Source organism: Euprymna scolopes, chromosome 30 (assembly GCF_053919585.1).
Source record: "Euprymna scolopes isolate OS-2025 chromosome 30, ASM5391958v1, whole genome shotgun sequence".
Classification (NCBI taxonomy): Eukaryota; Metazoa; Mollusca; class Cephalopoda; order Sepiida; family Sepiolidae; genus Euprymna; species Euprymna scolopes.
In genome coordinates this window covers 46,388,963-46,415,721 of record NC_136511.1, presented here as the reverse complement: position 1 = coordinate 46,415,721, position 26,759 = coordinate 46,388,963, and the positions used below count along the sequence as shown (strand labels likewise).

General features: G+C 36.5%; 1 protein-coding gene across 1 annotated transcript in view; it reads left to right on the top strand.

Moving 5' to 3' along the window:
- Window positions 1-26,759, top strand: part of LOC145254793 (glycine cleavage system H protein-like) — a 67,512-nt gene continuing 40,753 nt past the window's right edge. The window contains exon 1 of the mRNA XM_080113579.1: window positions 1-252. Coding sequence (XP_079969705.1) covers window positions 126-252 — 127 coding nt within the window. The 5' untranslated portion in view covers window positions 1-125. The remainder of the gene's footprint in view (window positions 253-26,759) is intronic.

Below are 26,759 nucleotides of genomic sequence, written 5' to 3'. Positions count from 1 at the left end.
CCGGGTTATTTTTCTTAAAGTTCGCGAGATAATGTTATTCGCACGAACGTAAAACAAACAAAAGTTTCATTTCACATATACAACTCAGTTGAGCAGGCACGCACCGTAACGAGTCGTACTTAATAATGGCGTTGTGTGCTATTCGATGCCTTGGCAAGGCTACAACTTCCATGTTTGCTAGCCTTCGTGTCTCACCAACATGGGCATCCCAAACATACAAAAACCTTAGCGTATCATCCAGGTTGCTAGCAGGTAATATAAAATATAATATTTTATTAATTTTGTAATAGCAATATAGCTCGTTTTTTTTTTTTTTTTTTTTTTTTTTAACAGTACGGTCCCCAATACAAGTGCGCTTCGCTTACGCTACGTTGTAGTATCAAAATATGTATATCCGATATACTATATCGCAAGTAATCTACGCAGAAACCTTCGTCCTTCATTCTCCGAAAAAATCGTCAGGTTAAATTTAAAAAAATAGTAAAAATTGAACACAAACACACACACACAAATATACTTATGGCAAGTTATCTCTACGGAAACTTTTGTTTCATTGTTCAAAGGAATTCGTCAGGCTGAAAATAAAGACATGGCAAGTTAGCTACATAGACAATTTGTTTCATTCTATCGGAAGAATTCTTCAGGTTGCCGTCGACGGAAACGTTTGTGTGGAGCTGTGGAGCTCATTTTTTTTTTTTTTTTTTTTTGCACTAGTGCAGTTTAACATCCTCCAAGCAAATTAACTGATTTCATTTTAGGAGAGTTCCGTCCGCGCAAGGTAAGAGTTAACAAAATTCCCTCTCTCCTCATGTTAAGAATGGCTTTCTAAATTTGCTTGGGAATGTTAAACTGCAGAAGTGCCAAAATGAAGTATAGTATCAGAACATGTGCTAAACTTTCTAGTTGCCCACGATCAACAGCTTCGTTGTTTCACGACTCATCAGTGTTTATAGCAAGCGCGTAAACCTCGATATTCGAAATCGAGATGGGTTTTTTTTTTTCAGCATAATTTATTAACTTTCAATGTTAAATTAGTATAGAATTTAAGATTTTAGAATTATTTAAAATATGAACTTTTTTGTTTATGGATATGTTTGTTTGTTTTTGTTTTTTATTTGACCTTCATTTACTGCTTGCTGTTTATTTTTATCCTCTTTTTTTTTTTTTTTCTGAAACTAAAATAGAAATTTTTAGTGTACGGAATTTCGACACAAGTAATGTAATGTACCCTGCCTGGTCTCTAACCGAACATGTTTTTGCCACCAAAAATTAAATATAAGCAAATCCGTTTATTTATTTATTTTTTTTTCTTGGTTCGAGTAAATTATTGGTTTCAACTGTTTTTTATTTATTCACTTATTTTTAATAATTAAATCGAATAATCTTATAAGATTTCATTGGTAATCAAGACAAATGTCTATGGAGCAGTTGGAGGGAGCACCGTCACCGAAGCGCAAAAACAGGACGGAGGCGGCCCACGTGTTTTTTAAATTCTCGTTCATTCAACAGAAAAAAAAAAAAAAAAAAACTATTCTACTGTTAAGTTTCTTATTCTTTTTTAATTATTTTTTATTCATTGAAATAATAGAAAGCTCCAATTGTTGACTCTTCGTAAATAACGTTTAAAATGTTTTAATTTTACAAAAAGTTTCAAACAAAATCGTTTGTGCATGATGGGTTGATAAGGTTAAAACGTGACACACACACACACACACACACACACACACATCCTTTGTTCGTAGTTATAGTATTTTGATGGGAATTCCTATTTTCGTCTCGTAAATTATTTTGATACTTCTACAGTTTATCGCCGAAAATGGAGACGCCATTTTTTTCGCGCACTTGTTGTTAAAATCCAAGGGAGAAATCAGTATTTTAAACTATGATCGAAGCATGAAATAAATAACAAAATTAAACTAGATAATGATTTTTCGGTTTCATTTAAATTTATTTGTTATTTGTTGACTCTTCAAAATTGCTTTGATAAAAAAAAAAATGTTTCATTAAAATTATTTGTTTGAAAAAAAAAAAAAACTGTTTTATAAAAATTCAATGTTGCTTTCATTATAAAATTGTTTTATTAAAATTTATATTTTTATACGCAAACTTTTCAATAAATGTTTTTACAATTATATTTTGATAAATTTTTATACAGTAAATTTTTTTTTAATTATTATTCAATCCTCACCCCAAACAAGGCAAGTGCCACTTTGAAGTAGGGGGCTACACGGCTACTATTGGGGACAGTTTGCGGGGGCATTATGAAGGGAGATGAGTAGAAAGATGTTTGTTCATATTACACTTGAACCTCTGCATTACAGTTGGAAAAGTAGTATCCCAGAAGGGAGTTCCAAAGACTTGCAGTTCTGGGGAAGAAACTATTGGAGTAAAAGGCTTTCTTACACCTAGAGATCTCTACTGTAAAGGGGTGGGACTTAGCTGCTTGTCGGGTCCGTCGGAGGTAGTCACGTCGAGGAGGTACAAGTGCTTGTAGTTTGTCAGAGCAGCCACCATTAAAGTATTTGTAGAACAGGCAGAGGGATGCAACATTTCGTCGATGGGACAGAGGCTGAAGCTTAGATGACGGTTCAGGACCTATCAGGTTGGCGACTCTCTTTTGAACCCTGTCCAGGAGTGAGAGACAAGTAGCAGATGCACCAGCCCAGATGTGACAACAATACTCCATACATGAGCGAATGGTGGCCTTATAAAGGTACAGGATACTTTCAGGCATAAGTAATTTTCTAGCACGGTAGAGAGAGCCCACCTTCTTTGCAGTAGCCTTGGCAATGCTCTCAATGTATATATTCCAGTTAATGTTCCCTGTAAACGTTAGGCCGAGGAGTTTAAAGGAAGTACTTTCAGGCAGTGTATTCTTAGCCATTGCTATTGGTGGTGAAAAGTTTTCTTGTAGTTATTGAAGGAAACAAGCTTAGTCTTGGCAGCATTGAATGTGACCATCCATTTTTGTTCCCATTCCACTACAGATTGGAGGTCATCCTTTAATGATTCTGCCATTTCCTTAGATATGTGTTCATTTGTTTTCCCCTCATGCCTGTTATAGAGGGTGGTGTCATCGGCAAATATACCCATCTCCGAAACAATTTTATCAGGGAAGTCATTTATGAATATCAGGAACAATAAAGGTCCAAGGATAGACCCTGGGTACACCCGCATTTATATCATATTGTTTAGATGTACGACCATCGAGGACAACTTTGATTTTTCTCTTACTTAAGAAGGATTTAATTATATTGTGTATTCTTCTAGTGATACCATATGATCTAATTTTCCTTAGAAGACCATCGTGCCCTATCTTGTCAAAAGCCTTAGATATATCAAGGCCTACCGCTCTACCCTCCCCTGTTTTGTCCAGTGAAATGTTTTGGTTTTCAAATGGTGCTCGCCCAGTTTAAACAATTATGAATATGTCATTTTCTGTTTTTAATTTATATATACACTAGCAAAAGTACCCGTCGTTGATTGGGTTCAAAAACAGCCTACAGAAAATGGACTCTGATTTATGAAAGTATAATAGGTTATGAAAAGGAAGGGTTGTAAAGAGATAGATTCGAATTTGGGGGTATCAAAACCAAAGCAAAATATGATGAAAGTAAAAATAAAATCGATAAACCCCATAATTTATTATACCATACCTTTTCACACTGAAACACTTATCACAATATTCTGTGGATCTGTATTAAAAAACCTTGTTAAACTTTGTGACATATTTCCATTCTATGGAGGTCAGGCGCAAACAAACACTCCATAATTTTATTATACCATATTTCTTCAAACTGAAACATAATTATCAAAGTATACTTACGCAGATAGATATGAAAAGTCTTTATTAAAGTTTGTGCCTATTTCCATTCTATGGAGGTCAGGCGCGAACGCAGGCCCCACAATTTTATTATACCATCCCTATTTAAGTTAAAACATGCTTATCAAAGTATTATTATGTACATCTATATCAAAAACACTTGTAAACATTTTTAAATTTTTTATTTTCATACTTTGTGGACCAAGCGTGTACGCAGACCCCACAATTTTAATGAATCATCATTATACCAGATCAAAGATACCATTCCTGTATCTCGATACATCTTCTATCATTATATGTGATCAGTTTTCTATAATAGTCAACCATATAGGAGCCTATTCGTGACCAGACACACACGCACACACAGACGTTCAGCTTTATATTATAGATATATACCCACAGTCACACACATTTCATGAAAAACCTTTCCGTTTTCATTAATTAAATCAAAACATTTTCAATTAAACAATTACGGATATATGTTATCTTTAACTTTTTTTAAAATAGTATTTTCAAGTTAAATTCAATTTTTACAATATTTTTGTTTATTAAATTGTTAGGTGAAAGTCCAGAATAGTTACAAAGCATCCTTCTCCGTGTTATGAATGGGTTTCTAGATAATAACATTATTTCAGCACGGTAACATAGATGCATAAGTACCAACAATACTACTTCAAGGTCAAAAACTAACGAAAGTGGTAGGTGGATAAATTCTGACCCAGAAAACAGCAATTCTTTCCCCTTTTCCAGAAACCTCGCTCATGAAATGTGAGGACTAAAGGACAAAATAACAGAAGTGAGTTACGAGGCTGCCAAAAGTAAACCCACTTTTAGATTCACTTTTAAAAAAAAAAGGTGGGTTTGTTTATAATAAACATCCAACCGAAAAAGTGTTTAAAAAAAACAAAAATGACAAATGCATTCAAAGGAAAAACAGCATCTACCTAGCTGGATAATTTTTGTGCATTTTAACATATTTTAAAGTGTTAAGTTTTGAGACATTGTGTTGAACAAAGATGGTGGCGTAGTTCAGATCAGTAACCAAGATGGCGTCCAAGAATCAAATGCGGTCCGTGGCGTAGTTAACGGCAAACTGATTGAATCCAAAATTCGACAATTTTTATAATAATTTTGGGACGTTTTCATTGGTTGTTTAGCACAGCCGTTGATTATAAAAATGATTGGCGACTCCATTCGTCTCATACCCCCCCATTAGGAGTCAAAAACATTTTACTGTTCGGTTCGAAAAACAAGCAACTATGATAACCTTTCTTATTTACTTGCCTCCCCACGAGGACAGAATTGGACTCACGGTCGTTTTTTTAATGCTCCTCCAAAAAGGGGCACTCAGGAACAAAAATAAAAAATTGTTTCAGACATGAAGGATTTCGGTACTCCCCACCTCCACTGATCGAGGACAGAATAAGTAAAGTGTAGCGTCAGAACAGATACTTGACTGTGATCTTGGCCCGAGGGCCAAGATTTGTTTTGTTAAACTTTTTTTATTTGATGTCTATTATAAAACGAACCTCAAAAGGTGCATATGCAGAATACAGACCATGCTATTTTCTAGATAAATTAAATTTTTTACGGTATCTTTTGTTTATGACATTGTTAGGTGAAACTACAGAAGTTACAAAACGCCCTCGACTCCCCCATGTTAAGAATGTGTTTCTAAATAACGTTATTATTTCGACAGACGAACACATTATTTCGGTACGCTCCGTATAAGTACCGAAAAAATAGCAAGTTTCATCGTACACTTAAAGTTAAAACTAAAACTCCACCAGAAAAATATAGTCTCCATCTCTAAACAAGTCTAGCATGAGGCTAAAAAGTACACATAGATGATAATTTTCGGCACTTCTGCATGACAGTGCCACGATGCGAGTGAGACAAGTTATCTACCCTGTTCTTTGAATGAGAAATGTCCTCTAACAGCCATTCTGTGAACCTCAATTATAAACAAAGTCTCTCCGAGAACACAAAAATATATTAAACCGTTAAATTTAAACGAAATAAATAACACAAAAATGGGACTTGTACAGTTTAATCGAGACATTCAAAAATGAAAATATCGAAAAAAGGTTATATTGTACATTAGGGTAGGTCGATTTTGGCATTATGACTAGGTCTATGCAGAGAAAGTTGTTAAATAGCATTCAGAATAACAACACAAAATACTTTTTTTCTAAAACTCCATCGTTTTTTGCTAAAATGAATTTAAACATTGAAAAACTCAATAAGCTGCGTCTATGTCGCAGGGCGCCGGTGTTAAATCAAAGAATAAGCATGTCATATTCATGCCGGTTTTGAAGAAAACATATGAAGGGAGTATAAACAATACGTTTTTCTTTTGTTTTTAATATCTATTTTATTTTTAGAAAACTAATTGGGTGTCGATATAAAAAGACACCCTGCAAAATATTTCATTTAAAATGAATTAAACAACTAATAAACCAGGGCTTTATTTTATCCGGTTAATATTTCTGTCTACACTGCCAAGTAATCGGCTTCATTTTCGTGTTCACACGTTTGTTTACTTTGTTAACCGGAGCTTAATTCAAATATAGAAATTATTACATTTTGCATTTTATATCTTAGCAAACTTTTATTATTTCTTTTTTGATATTTACCAATTTTTCCAAATTTTAAATTTAATTCATAATTTCCTTTGTTTAATTTCTTACAATATCATAAAATATGTATTTTGCAGATATTTTTCTAACCATGAGTCGGAAACGAACTATTTCTACACAATTTGTGGGCACACCTTTTCCATTAAATACAACAGAATCCCTACTTTCCGTCAGATTATTCAATATGGTTATTACATGGAGAATTCTCGCCCAAAGTTAAATAAATTTGCCCTTTCAAAATTAATGGCAAATGATGTTAAAGATATTTGGAAGGCAGTAAATTCCAGTTTGCCCCTATTAACTCATAAATGGATTGTACACAAATTGCAGGACACCTGCTTTAAAAAAATTATGCAAATAAATAGAAACGTTTTATCCGCATATGCCAAAAGTCTTCTGGTCAATTACAAATTGACAAATTATTTGATATTTCATCTTGTTTGTGTGACCTGCCAATTGTAAGTTGTCATGCCAAAAATATTAAATGCAAAAAAGAAAATTGTCAGTCAAAGCATATTGTCTGTACCTGTCCTATGAAAAAAAGGTTAGTTTATTCTATTTTTTTAAATTTCTCTTGTTTGTTTGAAAAAAACTTTTTAATGAAAATTATAGACATCTTAAATTAAATTAATTTCCATACTTGTAAACCAGTGAGAAAAGAAATTAAAATTTTTTTACGTGAAATAGAATTTATTTCTAAGATTAGCGTAGATTAGAATAAACATTTGTCGAATTTTCTAATTCAGGTTCCTGTGGGGGAGAGAGTATTTGAAGGACCAAAGAAATAAAATAGAACTCGAAGGCAATTTTCAATTGAGACCTGTTGATAAAGCTGCAGTCGCAAAATCTAAAAAGTTAACGTTAGGAGAAAAGCAAGTTGATTCACCCCCCCGCCTATTGCTTCAACATCCCATGACAAGAATATCATTCTGACATCAGAAAATAGTGATGGAACAGATGAAAGTTTTGAACCAGAGGAAGAATGTAAGAATATTTACAGCCTGATAAAAATTCCTCGTTATGCCATTGAACTCATCAGAGGTGATGTCTCATCAAACCTAGGTGCAAGTCTTGCAAATGCTTTTCTTTTGGATCTACAGGCTGCGGGCCTTCTAAAATCAAATATTGATTTAAGGAAATTTGTTTTCTTGATAAATCCAAAATTGACAGAGAAAAAGAAAGATAAAAAAAATAATGCCTATCAAAAACATAATCAAAAAATTAGAAATCTTGTCTGCATTGGTGATGATGGGAAACACGATAAAGACACTTTATTTTACATTGAAATTGTCGATGAAAAAGGAAACAAAAATCGAAGAAAAGCTAAAGGACAAGAGCATCACTTGACATTTACGAAAGAGATGGGTTGTGGAAGTAAGAGGGTGTATCTAAGGCATAGAGTGATTCCTACTGTTAGAGCAACTGGTGCTGTTCTGACAGATGAAGTTCACAAAGTTCTAGAAGAGTATGAGAGTGTCAATACTTTAAAGGCTGTCCTTCTAGACACCACAAGCACCAAGACTGGTTTCCTCACTAGAAAACAAGCTGTATAGAAAAATATACACTATTGGTTGTTCTCTACACCAGAATGAGCTTCCTTTTAGGGCATTATTTCAATTCCTTGATGGAAGTGCACGAAGCCCAACATCATTTACGGGTCAACTCGGAAAATGATGTGCCAACAATTACCATCATTTACCCAAAGTTGACGTTTTACCAGTGAGTAGTCCTCTGGAGGGCAGGTATTCTGAACTAACAGAAAATGATCTCACTGGTGACCAAAGACTACTTTTAGAGTATGCTGTTGGTATTTCAAGGGGTAAAGTATACAGCATGAAGGATCTGACCTTTAAATCAGGCAAAATGGCTTACTCTGGCAATCCGATTAATGTGTTTGTGGACCCATAAAATTTATCCATCTGAATTGACCAGAAAAATGCACCAGCTGATTAGTTTTATTGTAGAAGTGTATACAGTTAGCTGGTTTGAAATTAAACTGGATAATAAATTTCATACCCAGAAAATGTATATTTTTAAAATGATTGGGCAAATAAAAAAGCAGCCTCCAGAAATTCAGGAAATTGCTTTAAGCAATCTTCAGTTTAATGCTTTTGCCCTTTTGCCAGAGAATATTCTGTTCTCTTTGTTAAAATCAGATGAAATGGAAGTGAGGGAAGAAGCTATAAGAAGAATTTTAACCATTAGGTAAGTAAACATTCATATAAAACTGATCAAATTGTTTATTTCGATTTATACATTCATTTTCAATTATTAAATTAAAAAAAAAATTAATTAAAATAAAATTGTGTTCATTTGTTCAAGTTAATAAAATTATTTGACTTCTCTTTTCTTTTTCAGTAGTGGGGAACCAGTGAGAAAGCGTTTAAAAAATATCAACAATAAATTTTGACGCTTTACATTTATCAAAGTGGAGGTTCAGAGCCAGCACTAACTGAAGAATTATCATATCATGAACTTTAGTAATTATTTATGAGCGGCAGAAAGCCAGAGTTACCTGATTTGCCTGCACATTCACAAAGTGTGGAAAGTGCTGTAAAAGTGACATCAGAAGCCTGCCAATCAGTCTATGGACTTGAAGTAAGACATGACATATCATTGCTAAGATTTTATGCCATGAAATGAGGCCATTTTTTGCTTCAAAATGATCCTATAGGGAGAATTTTGATATTATGGTAAAATAAATAGCTTTTTTACTTGCCAATTGTTTTGTGTTTTTTATACAAGCATAGAGATAGGTAAATAATTTGTTTTAGGTTTTATTAAGACTTTTTTCCAAACGGAATAAAAACTTCTTTTTTTCATTGATAGTAAAAAGAATTGAATTATGCAGTTATAAAACAAAGTAAAATGCAGCATTTATAGAATTTTGTAATTGCCGCCACCTCAGTATGGGGGGGGGCAATTATAATTTTGTTAAATATTTAGCATATCAGTCATTATATCGTTTATTTAAATATATAAAAACAACTTGTAATGATTGAAACTGCAAAATACTAAATAATTTCTCACAAATCTTTCACAGATAAGGATTTTTTCCGTATCTCAAAGTAGACGATCTTTAAAATCAAATTAGCATCCGATGCCTGATGTTAGAAACCTAGTTTTTTTATATTTGTACTCCCCATAGGTTTGTGCAACTTTCTCTGCTTCAACCTTTTACATTTTCCAAAAAAAGTTGAAAATCGACCTACCCTATTGTACATATCCGTTTTGAACTGAAGATATCCGAAAAAAAATTCACTTATTTTGAGATATTACATTCTTTATTCAAGCTAAAATTACAAAGTAAGTTCCAACTGAACAAAAACTTAGGTACAAGGACAACTTAAAAAGGGGGTCGTTGGTCATCCTTGTCACTCCAGAACTAAAACAAAAGTTTCTCTTAGCTAGTATCTTCTTTCACCATAATACTGCATTCACCCTTTCGTACTGGGGACGTCTTACTTAGAACCCAATTGTTTAAAATATTTTTTATTAACGTGTAAAAACGAAAAAGATAACAATGATGATGATACAATAATTCATTTGTGTCGAGGGCAGGGGAAAAAAAAAGTACAAAAGTGGTTAATAGGACTCTCCCAACCCCGTCTAGTTGATAGACCGTCTGTTCCACTTCGGTTTGTAAAGAAACCTGAGCTCCTGCAAGCCGGTCTCTAAGTGGGGATGCTCTATAGATGGGACGAAATGGAGAAAAGAAAATGTTGTGGGTGACGGATGGGACGTTAGCGATTGATTTCTTTCTCTCCAAGATGGGTGAAATTTAGAGTGAAGGGTGAAAAGAAAAATTGCAGATAGGAAGGGATGAGGATCTTGGAGGCTTCCTAGTTGGGCAGGGATGAAGCATTCACTCGGCTAGCTAAGAGGTTGAAAATGGATTATGCTTGACGGAACTGTGCATTCCACACCTAGGCGGGGAACACATATTCAAATTTGGCTCCTTTTTGTACACACAGACTTGCTACATGTATCCATCTTCTGTCAAATGCCGCACGATGCAGCCTTCTTCTATCACATCTAATCTTCACCCGTAGTTGGTGTTTAAAGAAAGCGATCAGATCCTAATTAGAAAAAGACCCCTCCCCTCCGGCCACTTTGCAGACGCAACGTCCAAATCACCATTCTCGCTACGGCCAAGATTGTAATGTAGACCATTTGTCTTTCTCTGTCGCATGGCGGCCTCACGTTGTCAACGACATTGGATACGGTAATCAGGCGAGGATGCTCGTGATCGATGCGAGGTGTCACCTCGCTAACATACGACCGGTACTGGCGGAGTTCACGGCAATCGAAGAAAGCGTGATCAGTTGTTTCTACGGCCATTGTTCCGCAACAGGGACAAGCAGGCGACTCCAAAAAACCAGAACTGTATTGTATGTATTTAAGTGGAAGTGCATTTTATGCCAATCGCCAGGTCAGAGAGAACTCTGAAGTGTTCAGATGACTCAAACCTGGTGCCCAACTCCACGTGGAGTGGATCTCACTCTGCTGCCAACCCAAATGCGCGCATAGCAGGTCGTCGGCAGCCCCCACCCCCTCACTAGATCCCTGTGGATTCCCTATGGGTAGTAGTCACAAGGTTGCTGGACCTTGGTAGTCATTGCAGCGTGGCCCGGCACTCTTTCAGGAAGGCTGAATATCCCTGTGGCCTGCGACAACTCTCGATAGATGGGTCGAGAATGAGGTTGGGAAAGGCAACAGTAATCACGGGGTGCCACGGTTGATCTTCAGGAAGGCCAGCCTCTCAGCGTCTCGATGACACTTTAAGTCCGGCATTCCCAAAACTCCCTCACACAGACATTGAATGCAGACCTGTCTGGTCACCCAGTGTCTTCCTCTGTCCCAAAGGAGCGAGGACAATAGCTTTTTGTTGTGCAGCCAAGGGAAGTACGGCCAGTTGGTAAAGGATGAGAGGGAAGATATATGTGGTGCACGCCTCAGCTCTACCCTTTAAGGAAAGTTTCCTAGAAAGCCATGAGTTGGCCACAGCCTCCACCTTTAGCCGTACCTCTGACCAATTCTTATCAATCTGGAGACCCGGTCCGAGCCACACGCTGAGGATCCGAACCGGGCCATTCGTCCAGCTGAACGGCGCCGGGAGGTTTGCGTTGCCATTTCAGGCGCCAAACTGCAGTCCGACCGAATTACTGCGGTTTATCTTAGTCTCGCGTAGAAGGTCCTGCTTAGCTAGTTCCTGACTGACCTTATCACTCTCCCCGAAGCCCAGGCTAGTTTCTGCTCTAGCTGCTTCTTCGTCTTGACCTTATCTAGTGCGAGGCGCTGGGCATACTTGACGGAGAAGCTTCTGATCTTGATTTTGAGACCTAAACACCACTTACTCTCGGTAACCGCCCCCACAAGTGCCTTTTTAATTAATTCTCTTAACTGATCTCGGAAGTCTTGTATCTCTAGAAGGGAGGTATTTAACTTCAAGTAACCCGCTAACTTAGGCCTATTTCCTAGCTTCAGCCTGGCCATAACTAATTTATGGTCCATCTGAACGTGGGACAGGATAGGAAGTCTACTTCACCTCGCCTAACTAACATCCTGTCCAAATAGGTATTTGGATAGGAGGAAACACTATTGGTCCACGTCCACATCTCCCACCCCAGATGTTCGACGACCCGAAACCCGTCAACCAGACCGCATCTATCCATAATAAACATCCAAGGATTGACCCCTGAGGCACACCCACATTTATATCATATTGTTTTGACGTACGTCCATCGAGAATAACCTGGATTCTTCTCTTCTGGGGGGGGGGGGTTACCCGGCGTTGCCCAGATGTTTGGTGGTCTGTGTTTTTGGATAAATGAAAAGAAAAATGGTTGGTTGTTTTAAAAAAAAAAACGAAGCCTTGACGCGCAGTTGGAAAATAGGAAAGTGTGAAAAAAAAGTGCAATCTGGCAGGTGCCCGTTTTTGACGACTCAATGATGTAAACTTTGAGTATGAGTCTGTTGGCTTCTTTTTTTTTTTATACGAAAAAGCTTAATGCACATGCGGCGATTGCAAGCAATAGCTATTCAGCAGTTAACATTTTCTGCGGGACAGTTTTTAATGAGGTCAATAATCCGATTTGTTTGTTTTTACCTAACTTTGGAGAAAACAAGCTCCCTGTTTATTAGGGGGAGTGTCTCGTCTCAAAATGAAAGCAGCTGTCTGATATGACGATAAGCCGACATTGACCAAATGTTAAATCGCTTTCTAGAGACCACTGGCTTTGGGCCAGTTGTATTTATTCCTTGCAGTATCTGTTGGAACATATACTACACTTTGATCTTGTCTCCCGAGCCGCAAAGGGCGGGGGTCAGTGGTATTTATTTGCTTCCTCACTGAGCAAATTAGGCACAAGGCCGTTTTTTAATATGGAGAGAGAGGGAGGGGGGGGGGGACCAGCTCCCGATAGGTTGGAAATGGGAGCTGGATAGTGACAATTGGTATGAAATGTTTCCCCTACATTGACCAAGGTCTGATATGTGGGGTTACCCCCACATATGGTCTTTGCTTGCAATATCTGCCGGAACAGATGGTATTTATTTGCTCCCCCACCGAGCAAATTAGGCACAAGGCCGATTTTTAATGTGAGGAGTGAAGGGAGGGGGAAGGGAAAAAGGGGACCAGCTCCCGAGAGGTGGGAAATGGGAGCTGGTTAAAAGGTCAGGCATGTGGGGTTGCCCCCACATCTAGTCTTTGCTAGTCATAGCTAGTAATAGCTAGTCATAGCTTGCAGCATCTGCCGGAACAGATGCTACACTTTGATCTTGTCGCGTGGGCAGTGATTCGAATCGAGTTTCGCTTCTTTTTATACTGAAAAACGAAAGTAACACGTGCCGATCCAAAAATGTTGAATATTTAACGTTTCAAAGTCGGGAAAATTAAATAGAGAGGCGATCACCATTTTTAAGTCGTAGATATTATCATTTAGATGCGATATAAAAAGTTTTAAGAAGTTGTGAGGCGACCAATCGGTTCTCTGAAAAAAGCCTTTTGAAGACATACACAAAAAGTGAACGTACATACATACATATATTTTCGCTTTTATATATATACTAGCGGGGGGGGGGTTACCCGGGTGTTTGTAGGTGTGCGTATGTGGGGTGGGGATAAGTAATAACCCTGAAACGATGTTAAAAAGAATAAGCGAAGTAAAAAAAATAAAGAAACGTTGCCCGCGTGTCTAAAGATGTAAAAGAAAAAAAAATAGTTTTGATCGTGAGGCTGAATTGAACCTGAGAGCCTTGACGTGGAGGTGAAACAAACTCCAACCACTTAACCGTGTAGGCCAAGAGTAAGGGGAATTGATTATAGTGTTAAAATAAGGCTTATAAAGCGAGTGAAAGAGGTTTGATTGACAGATAGCCACTAAATGAGGTCATCGCAGGAGCGTTACGAGATGATGTAGCAGTATTTTTTTTTTTTTGTTTTACTTCACATTAGCATTTATTAAATTACGTATTTCGTTTCCTGTCTAGACATCTCTCTCTGTCTGTCTGTCTGTCTGTCTCTCTGTTTGCGTTTGTGTATGTGTGTCTCTCTCTCTCACTTCGTCTTCCTTACTCTAAAGACTGTTACTAAAAAGAAAATGGCGTCTGGCTATTTTTTTTTGTAAAAACTTCAATCGTTGATATTTTTTGTAAGCGTATTTTTTTTTTACTTCACATTTTTGGCTTGTTATTTTTCATTTAACTATCGTATCTATTTTTAATGTGCTAATAACTTTGGTAACGTTGTCATAGTGTAGAAGTCCATAGTTTAGCTTGTGTGAGGGTTAAATTTTTTTTTTACCGATAACAACAAAATTTTTAATTCAGACTGCCATTAGAGCTTGCTGACGTCAAGATAACATGACGTGACTCAGCGGGTTTTAAATACAAGTTGACCCAAAATAAACGGCCCCGTGTATACTTTATGTAGAAGAGTTGGCGCCCGTATTTTTTGGGGCAGTTATAAATCGATTTAAAAATATGTAATGTTTAACATTAAAATGTCATTTTTTTGGCCTCCCCCCCCCCCTGCAGGAAATCGATCAGTTGACGCACTTCTGATGGTCCTTTTGGGCTAATTTTTCGATATTTGTCGTCCGGAGGGTGGGGCTTTAATATGATACGAAGTTTGAATTTTTGTTCCGTTAGTCAAAAGTTTTTAGCAGACACACAAACATACATACATACATACATACATTTTCGCTTTTATATATGTAGACTAGCGAGGGGTATCCGGCGTTGCCCGGGTGTTTGGAGGTGTGTGTGGGGGTTAAAAAAAAAAGTAAGTATGAGGATTTTCACACTTTAATTTACAACTTTACCTCAACGGTTCGGGTTCGACTGTGTGTCTACAAAAGGCTTTTTTCAGAGAAGCGGTCGCTTGCTTCACAACTTTTTAAAACTTTTTATATCACATATAAATCGTAATATCTCACAGTTAACAACGAAGCTCGCCTGTCTATTTAATTTGCTCAATTTCAGGAAGATAAATATTCAACATTTGTCGCTCGCCGCATGTGGGTTAGTCTTTTTCCTATAACATCTAGGGGGGAAAAAAAAAGTGTTCAGCAGTAAATGAAATCCCTCAGTCAAACTTGATCTCATTAACTCATTAAAACGAGCACCTGCTAAATCTAAGTAATTAAATAAATTCAAACGTGTTTCCGTTAGCATCTCGCGGTGGGGCAATTGTTAACGTCACACGTTTTTTTTTTTTTTTTTCACACTTTAATTTACAACTTTGCCTAAGGGTTCGGGTTCGATCCTCATACTTACTTTTTTTTTTATCCCCCCCCCACACACACCTCCAAACACCCGGGCAATGCCGGGTACCCCTCACTAGTACATAATAAAAAGACAACACAAGCATTGTATGCATCTACTTGTTGAACACTTATGTGTATAGTTAGTTTCGTTGCTAGCGTCTACATCTAAACTAAATTTTGATCTTTTAACTGCCAATTAACTTCCAATCATTTGATTCTTCTGACCCATCTCAATGAAGTTCTGTCATAATTTTCTTGTCAAGGTCATTCACTGTCGATCTTCATTGACGATTTTCCCAACAACTAATGTCTCCCGAATATATTGAACTTTAACTGGAAATTCTAGGTGCCTGTTTAATTCATCCAATGCTTCCATCAGAAACTAGGTACTTCCTTCAGAATTTTTTATCTTGACCTCCTCCTCCTCATCTGGCTAACTGCTCATGGCGTCACTTTGTCTGTGTAGCACAATGGATCTGTTGCTTTCATATTGTCATTTATTTCATAGTTAATCTTTCCTGGTGGTCTTGGTTGTAGGGGTGGGGGACAGTCTATTCTGACTAGTGAGGCAGGGCACTGAGTCTTCTTGCCGCACATAATGGCTTCTCTGCAACTACTGAGTCTATCCTACACACACACACACACACACACACACACACACACACACTCTCTCTCTCTCTCTCTGCTCTACCGTTATTTTTGTGGCAAATGTTCCACTGAGTTTCAATCTATGGTATTCTCTGTAAAACATTGCAGCAAACACTTATCTATCTACAACAAATGTCAACAATATTTATGCCTAAAATTAAATGAAAATTCCATAAACAGTTTTTTCCGGAGAACTATGCATCTTGGGAACACAATACAACAAGGCTGCTTTCCAACTGACTATAACATAGTCGTTTTTAAGTCTATTGTAAACAAGTTCTTGTTGAGCCATCTTCTTATATAATCAAAACCTACCCACGTGCCATCATTAGTTATTTTCTCTTTTAATTATTATTTTCTAATAAAAACCAATCTTATGTCTAAATTCACCTTCGTTGAGAGGCAAGTAAATAGCAAATCTTTTTTTTTTTTTTTTGGTTTTTTATTTTAAACTAGATGTACATGGCGTTGCCTGGTATTAAATGTAACTTTAAATTGCTTAAAAAATCATTTTTAAAGTAAAAAAATGGAAAGAAACTGAGACATGTGCATGCGAGCATTGTTTTTTCTAAACAGTTCATTTCAGTAAAAAAAAATTTTCTAAACAGTTTATTTCAGTAAAAAAAATTTTTCTAAACAGTTCATTTCAGTAAAAAAAAATTTTCTAAACAGTTCATTTCAGTAAAAAATTTTCTAAACAGTTCATTTCAGTAAAAAAAATTTTTCTAAACAGTTCATTTCAGTAAAAAATTTTCTAAACAGTTTATTTCAGTAAAAAATTTTCTAAACAGTTCATTTCAGTAAAAAAAATTTTTCTAAACAGTTCATTTCAGTAAAAAATTTTCTAAACAGTTCATTTCAGTAAAAAATTTTCTAAACAGTTCATTTCAGTAAAAAAAATTTTTCTAAACAGTTTATTTCAGTAAAAAAAATTTTCTAAACAGTTCATTTCAGTAAAAAATTTTCTAAACAGTTTATTTCAGTAAAAAAAAAATATTCAAACTGAGATTGAAATCAAAACCCAAAGACAGTGAGTCAAATACGATAACCATTAGATCAGCTTGGCACACACTTTGAAAGGTATTTTCAAACTTTGTGAAACAGTTGACAAGCAGATAAAAATCTGATGATCCCCAAATAGCAATTTTTAAATTTTTTCCCCTTAGCAACCCCGTTTTTCCAGATGAAAACTGATGAAAAAGTTTTCTATATTAAATATACTATACACCAAACTTCAAGTCTGTAGATCAAAAATTTATTGCATATATAGGTTGAGAAGTGTTTCCTCACACACATATTCTCACTTTTATAGATATATCTATATATATATATGTCTGAGAGTACATCTTTCAAACTGCTTGGCCTAACGTTCACAGGAAACATGAGTGGAATCAATTATATTGAAAACATTGCCAGAGCCGCTGCGAAAAAGGTAGGCTCTCTCTACCGTGCTAGAAAACTACTGACACCTGAAAGTATCCTGTACCTCTATAAGGCCACCATTCGCTCATGTATGGAGTATTGTCACATTTGGGCTGATGCATCTGCTACTAGTCTCTCGCTCCTAAACAAGGTTCAAAAGAGAGTCGCCAATCTGATAGGCCCTGAACTGGCATCTAAGCTTCAGCCTCTGTCCCATTGACGAAACGTTGCATCCCTCTGCCTGTTCTACAAGTATTTTAATGGTGAATCATCTGACGAACTGCAGACACTTGTGCCCCCACAGCGTAGACACTCTCGACAAACCCAACAGGCAGCTAAATCCCACCCCCACACAGTAGAGATCCCTAGATGTAAAAGATCTTTCTACTCCAGTAGTTTCTTCCCCAGAACCGCTAGACTTTGGAATTCCATTCCAGGTTCCTGCTTCCCTAACTGTACTGATATGCAGAAGTTCAAGTGCAACGTGAACCGACATCTTGCTGCCCAAATCCCAACATAGTGCCCCAGTAGTTGCTGCCCCTGATAGTAGCCCCCTACACCAAAGTGGCAATGTGCCTTGTTTGGGGTGAAAATGTAATTAAAAAAAAAAAAAAATATATATATATATATATATATAAGTTATAAAAAGATTTGTAAGTAAAATGATGTATTTTAAATGTTTTTACGTTCGTTTATATATTTTGCTTACAGAATAAAAAATGTAAACTTTTTTGTATTCTTTTGTGTATTATGATTAGTACATCATGAAGAGACCGTTGAATCAATTTGTCATCGTTTGTTGAGTCGAGATCAGGCCTCAGGATTGTTTGATCTGCGTGAAGTCCTCCTCATTAATATCTATTAATCTACAGGATGGCAGGTGTTTACCTCAAACCCTAAGGACAATAAGGTTCATCAGTTGCATGTGAAGTTGGGGAAGGTTTGTCCTAGAACATATAGATGAATGCCATTTAAGTAATGTTGACGCTTTGAACTGGCAATGCATTATGTTTTCAATTTTACTATAGGGTGACACAATAAATTTGTCGTCCTAAAGAAAACAACGCTACTGTTTTATTTTAAAACTTTTATTGAAAACATCGATTCAGGTAACTCGATTATGTAGTGGAACTGACATGTATTCAATGCTGCCATCTTCAGCCTTAATCACCGCCTTGATACGGGTCTGGAACTGGGAGTATGCCTTTTTCACTAGTGCCAGGTGGATGTTGGTGAATACTTGATGGATGGCAGCGATCAAACTGACTTTGGTATTGTAGGAGGTCATGTTGGTGATGTTCTCGATGTATGACCAAACAAAGTAGTTCATCGGGCTCAGGTCGGGGGAGGAGGGGGTATCAGTGAGAGAAGAGTACTAAGTCATAGCACTCCTTCTGAAGCCAAGCCCGGGTCTCTTTGGATTTGTGGGCCGGCGCCAAGTCCTGCTGCCACACCCAGGGTCTATCAACAGCCACCTGGTTGCACTAGGGGATCACCACACTCTTCAGCACATCCAGGTACACTTTGGTGTTGACTTTCAAACCGACTTCAAAGATGTGAGGTAGCATGATGCAACCCTTACTTAAAATCACACCAAAGACCATAACGTTGGCTGGAAACTGTTTCCATCACCCTGGGCATGTCCTGGTTATTCATGGCAGTCCAGTGATGCATTTGAGGGTGCTGGCAATGGTCCTGTTGTCATAACTTGAATCGGTAGAGAACATGAGTTGTATAGCGGTGCATCTCTGATCTTGCTTGTTGAACATTGTGTCACTTTCAGACATGATAGAAGGCTCCTATTGTGCACAACTGGCCAACTAGTAGATGGTCTGCAACAAAAAAAGAAAACCGGTTTTCATCAAACGGAAATGAAATCATGTCGTTTCTGTGGCGACAATTTTATCGTTCCACCTTGTACTTAATATTTAATGAATTTTATTTTTTTTTTATTTTTTTTTTACATAGGCATCACCACATTATCAAGGCCAAGAGGCCACTCAAGGATAAGGGTTAAAGAGTGTACAGTAGAAATTGGACAATATAGTAATCATTAGTAATGAAAATTTGGAAAATTTGATAACTTATATGGAACGGCTCATCAAGAACTTATTTACGTTAGACTTGAAGACAACCATATTGTAGTCAGCCGGAAAGCAGGAAAACGGAAGACAATTCCACAGGCGTGCAGTTCTAAGAAAGAAGCTCTGTTCATGGAATCTACATTTAGGTTTAGGCACATATAAAGAGTGGGGGGAATTATTGATAGTGTTTACAGCTAGACGAGTGTTTCTTGTGAAAGTTTGGCGAGGGGGGACCATAGATTGAAGCTCAGTCGAACACTTTCCATGAAAATAACGTACAAACACGTTTTGTTATACACACATTTTTAATTAAAAATAAAACTTTGTAATTTGGGAGGATACTGGCTGGCAATGCTGTAGTTGATATTTGTAGCCTGACCTTGCTTTTGGGATTCATTGCTGTTTTTTTGGGTTTTTTGGGGAGTATTAAATTGTCAGGTGGCCCACCTATTTACAGGTTCAACACAAAGACCTCCTTCCTATGGCAATTACTAGGATTCGTTCCTCCCCTATTTCCAAATAAGAGAGGATTTTGTTAAATGCTTATTTGTTTTACACAATCTCAGAATGGCATGTTGAGAGGTGTTTATCGCAGGTGATTTTCGTAATGTCTTCATAAGAAATGCTGCTAAATATTCCTCTTTGGTTTATTTAGTAAGACTTTCTTTTATAAAAATCTCTGGTTTAAAAGTTTCTTGTATGGCTTTTGAGGTTAAGCAGTGATTTCCCTCCCACCCCCACCTATTAAAAAAAACAAAAACAAAATCTTTTTAAATTTATTTTCAACTTAACTGTTGGGGTGGCATCTCTACAGATGCTGATTATGGACTATTCCTGATGCTATTTCCAGTAAGCAGGTTCTGCTTTCCGGTCAGTCTGGACCCAGGACTCTGAGGGAGAGTTGTAACATTACTTATCCTTCAGTTAAGTAGGAACTCCACTCCACTAACATATTTGTCTGTATTTCTGTTAATATATTATTAATTTCAGTGTTTCCGAGTCTTCTTGTTATTCCTTTCAATATTTACACCACAACATTAACCTAAGTATGAATCCTCAGAAGTGTAGAGCTACACCCTTTCCTTTTCAAATAATACAAACTAGCGGGACCTGTGGAAATTCCACAAGGGATTCATTCATTTGTAACATATTGATGTTGGCGTTCTGTAGATGCTCAGCGTAAATGGAGATGCTCTGATATGATTGTAGCTTTTTTGCTAAAACTGCAAAAGTATTTATTCAGGCTAGCATGGATGCCTGGCATAGCCAGGTCATAAAGTACGCTTAAATATGATATTTTAATTCTTGCAGATTTCATATATATTATTATAGAGTTAATGTTCTATTGATGTTTATATATTATAAAGTTGCGATTTCAAAAATGAAAAATAACTATATGACTTGGGTTCATCAGCTTGAATCATAACCAAATTCCAAATTTATGAATATATATATATATATATATATATATAGAGAGAGAGAGAGAGAGATCCTTCGGCTATAAGCAAAACCAAAACTTATGAAGAATTCTTGATAAAATTATTTAAAAAAAAAAATAGATTATTGGAGTGCCATCAGCTATAATCAAAACCGAAATCAAACTTATGAAAAATTCTTAGTAAAATTATTTATAAAAAAATTAAATGACTTGAGTGCCATCAGCTATGATCGAAATCAAAATTTATGAAGAATTCTTGGTAAAATTATTTATTACAAAAAAATGGAAGTTCATAACAATTAAACGACAGTCACTCAGATGTGAGCGTGACACAAAATAAATAACACATATGGTATCCTATTAATATATAGATAATCTAATAAGCCCCACTTTGTCAACTAAGCTCCAACCCCTGTCCCATCGCAGCAATGTTGCATTTCTGTGCCTGTTTTACAAGTATTTTAATAGAATGTGCTCTGATGAACTTGTTGCACTTGTGCCCCCTCAATTTACATATCCCAGCAAACCCGCTTAGCAGCAACAAAATCACACCCCTTCACTGTTGAGGTCCCTAAATGCCAGAAAACTTTCTTCCCTCAAACAGCTAGACTTTGGAATTCCCTTCCTGCTACTTGCTTCCCAAACTGTACTGATATGCAGAAGTTTAAATGTAATGTAAACCAACATCTTGGTTATCTTGTTAGGGATGAACGTGAGTAAAAAAAAAAGTTTCTGGCCAGGTTTTTATTTATCCTCCAGATTTTTAGCATTCAATCCCCCCCCCCATGTTTTCCTTAGCCTTCTCTTGTAAACTTGTAACGGAGTATGGCGGCTGTATGCAAATTCCGAGCCATGTGCAAAATGACGTCACTGTAAAGAAAAAGAAAAAGACTATAAAAAGAATGCGTGCACGGACCACTGATGACAATCAAGAGGACAGAGAGAAGGTGCACGATCACGTTTTATTCGAGAATGTCTCCAGAAATAAATGTCGTTGTTACAAAAAAAAATGTGAGTCAAGTTATTACTTGTATTATGTTCCTTGCGACCTTGACGTGCTACAACACGTGTTCACATGTTAATGCATGTGTAAAACGTGTGTAACGTTGCAAACTGGCTTCAACTGTTTCACATTGGCTACCCCAAGAACTTTCATTCATTCTTTCAATGTGACCAAACCAACAAAGTCTCCTGCTCTGTGCACTGTCCAGATTTATTCTTCCTCTGAGGTCATCAGATCTAAGCCTTACATTATCCAGCACTATATCCACGAGGTATCCTAACCTCTAAACTAATAAAGTTAATTTTGAATTTTAATCGATTTAAAATTATGTTAAAACATCAACAAATGACTTCTGCAGCTAAATTGAGTCTCTCTGACATGTGTAGACACTCTGATGATGTATGGAGGTGGAAATCTAGCCAATGAGAGTGAGGGCATGCGTTGCATGGAGAGAAATGATATAAGAATGATATGATGGATTTGTAATATGAGTCTTAAAGACAGGTTTAGATTTGATGAGCTCAGAGGATGATTGAATCTGGACAGGATAGGGAGATGTGTGTAGAACAGGATACTTTGTTGGTTTGGTCACATTAAAATAATGGATGAGAGTGTATGGGTTAGTAGATGTAGAACAGTTGAAGTAGCATGTTCAGTTCACAATGTGATGATGTATGGAATTGAAACTTGAATAGTGAGGCTTAAGGAAAAAGACAGGTTCAGATCTGATGAGCTCAGAGAAATATTGAATCTGGACAGTATAGGGAGACGCATGCAGAAGAGTAGACTTTGATGGTATGGCCACGTTGAAGTTGAAAGAATAGATTTCTTGGGTTAGTAGATATAGAATAGCTAAGTTAGCAAGTTAGCAGTTTCAGTTTACAGAGGAAGTCCAAGGAAAACGTGTGTGGAGGGGGGGGGGATAAAAAATAGACCTGAAAAATAAATTAAAAATCTGGCCAGTGATTGATTAATTTAGAAGTCAATTTTTTAATGAGTTTCGCAGTTAAATTGAGTTCTTGACTTTGTTTAGATTGAATTACAGCAAAATTAAAATACTTTTAAGTAACTCATGCAAATAATGAGAATTAATTAAAAAAAAGAAATTTTAATTCATGTAAATAATATTTTAAATAACAAAATTATTTTAATGCACCAAAATAAATTCTGTTCTCAGAAAACCTAACAATGATTCATCCATTTAATTTTTTGCTTTTCATTTTTCCAGTTTCATAAAAAGATTCACAAATTTTTTTCCCTCTTCAGAATTTTATAACCAAAATACTCCAATATAAATGGTGTGACCTTAAAAGGTCAAAAATAAGACAAGGAGGTAATATATCTTTCTCACAGAAGAGACATAACGAATCTCTATTCTATTATTTTTATAGCAGGTGCTCAACTGATACTACATAATCACTGGCACACCATTTCCCATGAGATCACCAAAGTTAAGCAACATTGAGCCTGGTCAATACTAAAATGGTTGACCATTCGGAAAATTCCAGGGGTACTGTATGTGCACTCCGCTTATCTCTGCATTGTTTCCAATGTCGATTCAGGAGAGGTGTGGTTGGGGATTGCACAAACCTTGCCTCACAATTACACACGCAGCTAACCTTACGGGAGTATCTATTGTCTTTTGAGATGGAACAGAGGTTGATCTGAGCTTCTGTCTATGATCCCCCCCCAATCCCTGTAGAACATGTGCGGCCAACACTTGTCTAGCTACAACAATTGTCAACCTTATTGTCTGTTTAAAACTAAACGGAAATTCCATGAGCAAAGGTTCTCATCTCTGGAACCCAATACCATGAGGCTGCTTCCCAACTGACTATAACATCCTCTTAAATAATCAAACCCTATCCAAGTTACACCACTCACTATAAAACTGACATTCATTAACCATTATCACCGAGTGACCTTCGGGCCTTGATAAGTAGTAAAACTAAAACTAAAAAATAGAACCAAAGTATTCTGTTGCTTTTGACTTGGTTATAACAACTCTGTTCTTATCATTACAACTATCCATAGCACCAAAAAAAAAAGTCTGTGTAGTGACTCAATAGAGTAGATCCCCCATAAAACTAGCTACAACCACTATACATACAATTTCCCCCCCTCTATATGTGTGCTTAAATCTAAACGCAGATTCCACACAAAAAGCTTCTTTCCCAAAATTGCCCACCTTTGCAACTGTTCCGCTGGCCTGCTTCCTGGTTGAATACAATATAGTAGCTTTCAAGTTCAATGTAAACAAGTTCTTATTGAGTCGCCCCCATAAATAATCAAATTCTACCCAACACACCATTAACGATTACTATACAACCCTTATCCTTGAGTAGCCTTCAAGCTTTGATAAGTGGTGACTCCCAAGTTAAAAAAAAAAAAAAGCATATATATATATATATTTTTTTTTTTTTTTCAAAATGTACAGAAGTAATGTGTTAGCAAAGACTGTTTCTGGATTAGTTATAGCAACTGTCTGTTACCACCATTGTAACTGTTCATATTGTTGGGAAGAGTCCATGTAGTGAATCAGTAGGGTAGATTAATGGTAAATGAAAAAATGGTTGGATCCGTCTACCTCTCCAGTAGATATCTCACTGATGATACACTTCTCTACCTGAATAAGAGCCAAGTACATCCAAGGATGGAGTACTGTTGCCTCATCTGGACAGCTGCTAGAAAGACCTTATCCTACCTTGAGAGAGTTCAAAATAGACCTTTTAGCCTCGTAGAGGATGCCTTTTCTCTTCCTTGCAACCTCTTTCCCACAAAAGAGACGTGAGTCTGTCTCTACATTATTGTTATTTTCAAGGCAAGTGCTCGTCTGAGCTCTAATCTATGCCCCCCCCCTTGCCAAACTTTCACAAAAAACACTCATCTAGTTGAAACCACTATATATAATTTTCCCCACTCTTTATCTATGCCTAAACCTAAACGTAGATTCCATGAACAAAGCTTCTTTCTTAGAACTGCACACCTATGGAACTCTCTTCCGTTTCCCTGCTTTCCAATTGACTACGATATGATCGTCTTCAAGTCCAACGTAAACAAGTTCTTGATAAGCCGTCCCTTTAAGATATCCAATTTATCAAATTGCATTACTACAATATTGTCCCATTAACTACTGTATACTCATTAACCTCTATCCTCGAGTGGCCTTCACGCCGTGATAAATGGTGATTACTCTGTTAAAAGCACCATAATAAAAATCAAATCATTGCATTTTAAAAACAATATTCACAACTCAAGTACAACCTCTGTCAAATATGACAAAAAAGTGCTTCACCAGTGTTCACACATGCTATTTATCTAAACATAACACTAAACTATTTATATCTATTATATCTATAAAAGTGAAAGTGTGTGTGTCTGTGCACATTTCCCTACGCAATAACTCTGTCAATTTTAAGCCTACAGACTCGAAATTTTATATACAGGGTACTGAGATTTGGGAAAATCGATGTGATTGGTTTTCGGGCAGAAATTTTGTGATTAAGGGGTTAAAGTTCAACGATTTGACCTTTGAGAACTCTACCAAACTCCTCCAACAATTTTGGGTCTAAACACTTGAAATTTTAGATATAGGTTCGTTGGACATGGATCTAACTTAATAACTTGATTTGAGCCCTAAACAATAAATTTTAAGGGATCATAATAGGGGTCGAAGTTAAAAAAAATTGACTTTTTTTGTTTTTGCTCAGCATCCACCTCAAAACACCCGGGCAACGCCAAGCACCCATGCTAGTAAAACGATAAAGTTACATGAGTAAATTAATTTTTTCGTTCCCGACAAAGGAGGAAATGACCTAGTAATTCACTCCCGTTCATCCGTTTGTTTGCACTTTTCTCAATAATCATGCCTTGGTTTTTTTTTAACTTTTGCACAAACATTAGTCATGGTGAAAGTAAATTTTTGCAATAATGGATTTTTTCAGGATAACTCTGGTTGCCACCCGGGGCATTATAGGGGTAAAATTGCCTCCAAATCATTCACCCGTTTGTTTGTTCGCACTTTTCCCAACAACCACTCCTTGAATTTCATTTTGAAACTTTGCACAAACATTAATCATGGTGAAAGTAAATTTTTCACTCGTAAAAAGCACCTGTTTTATTTACCAACTTTTTTATATACCAATATTTTTTATACAAATAAATACACTTGATTTTTATTATAAAGTGGAGTATTGTAATAGACTAGCAGACTGTTCCAAAAGGAAGAATTTTTTTCTTTTTTAACGACTCACCACTTATTAAGGTCAAACGTCACTCAAGGATAAAGGTTGAAGCAATAAAGGTTGAATAATAAAATGATAAATGAACGAAAAAAAATTGATTACTTTTGAAGCTGGTTTATGACAAGTATTTGTTGACATTGGATTTGAAGATGACCATGTTGTAGTCTGCAGGGCAGCAATCCTGTGTTAATGTGTTAGATGGAAGGTTCTACATCTTTGCTTTGCGGACAAGACTAAAGACAATATCTCTTGTCTCTTTGTTTCTTTTGCCACGTATCACTCGTTACTTCCTGCTTGCTATGTCACTTCTTTGACACGTTTGCTAAATTACTTGTGTAACATTAGTCCTTATTATCACCATCAGCAACTTGTGAATTTTTTTTTTTTTTTTTTACTTAGGATTCACCACTTATCAAGGCCCAGAGGCCAGTCGAGGACAAGGGTTATTGAGTGTATAATAGTCAAACTTGGTAAATTGGATTACTTAAGGAGACGGTTCATCAAGAATTTGTTTGCATTGGACTTGAAGACTACTAAATCTGAAAACAGGCAAAAGGAAGAGAGTTCCACAGGTTCCACTTTGTTCATGGAATCTACATTTAGGTTTAGGCACAGATAAAAAGTGGGGGAAATTATTGATAGTGGTTTCAGCTAGACGAGTGTTTTTTTGTGAAAGTTTGGCAAAGGGGG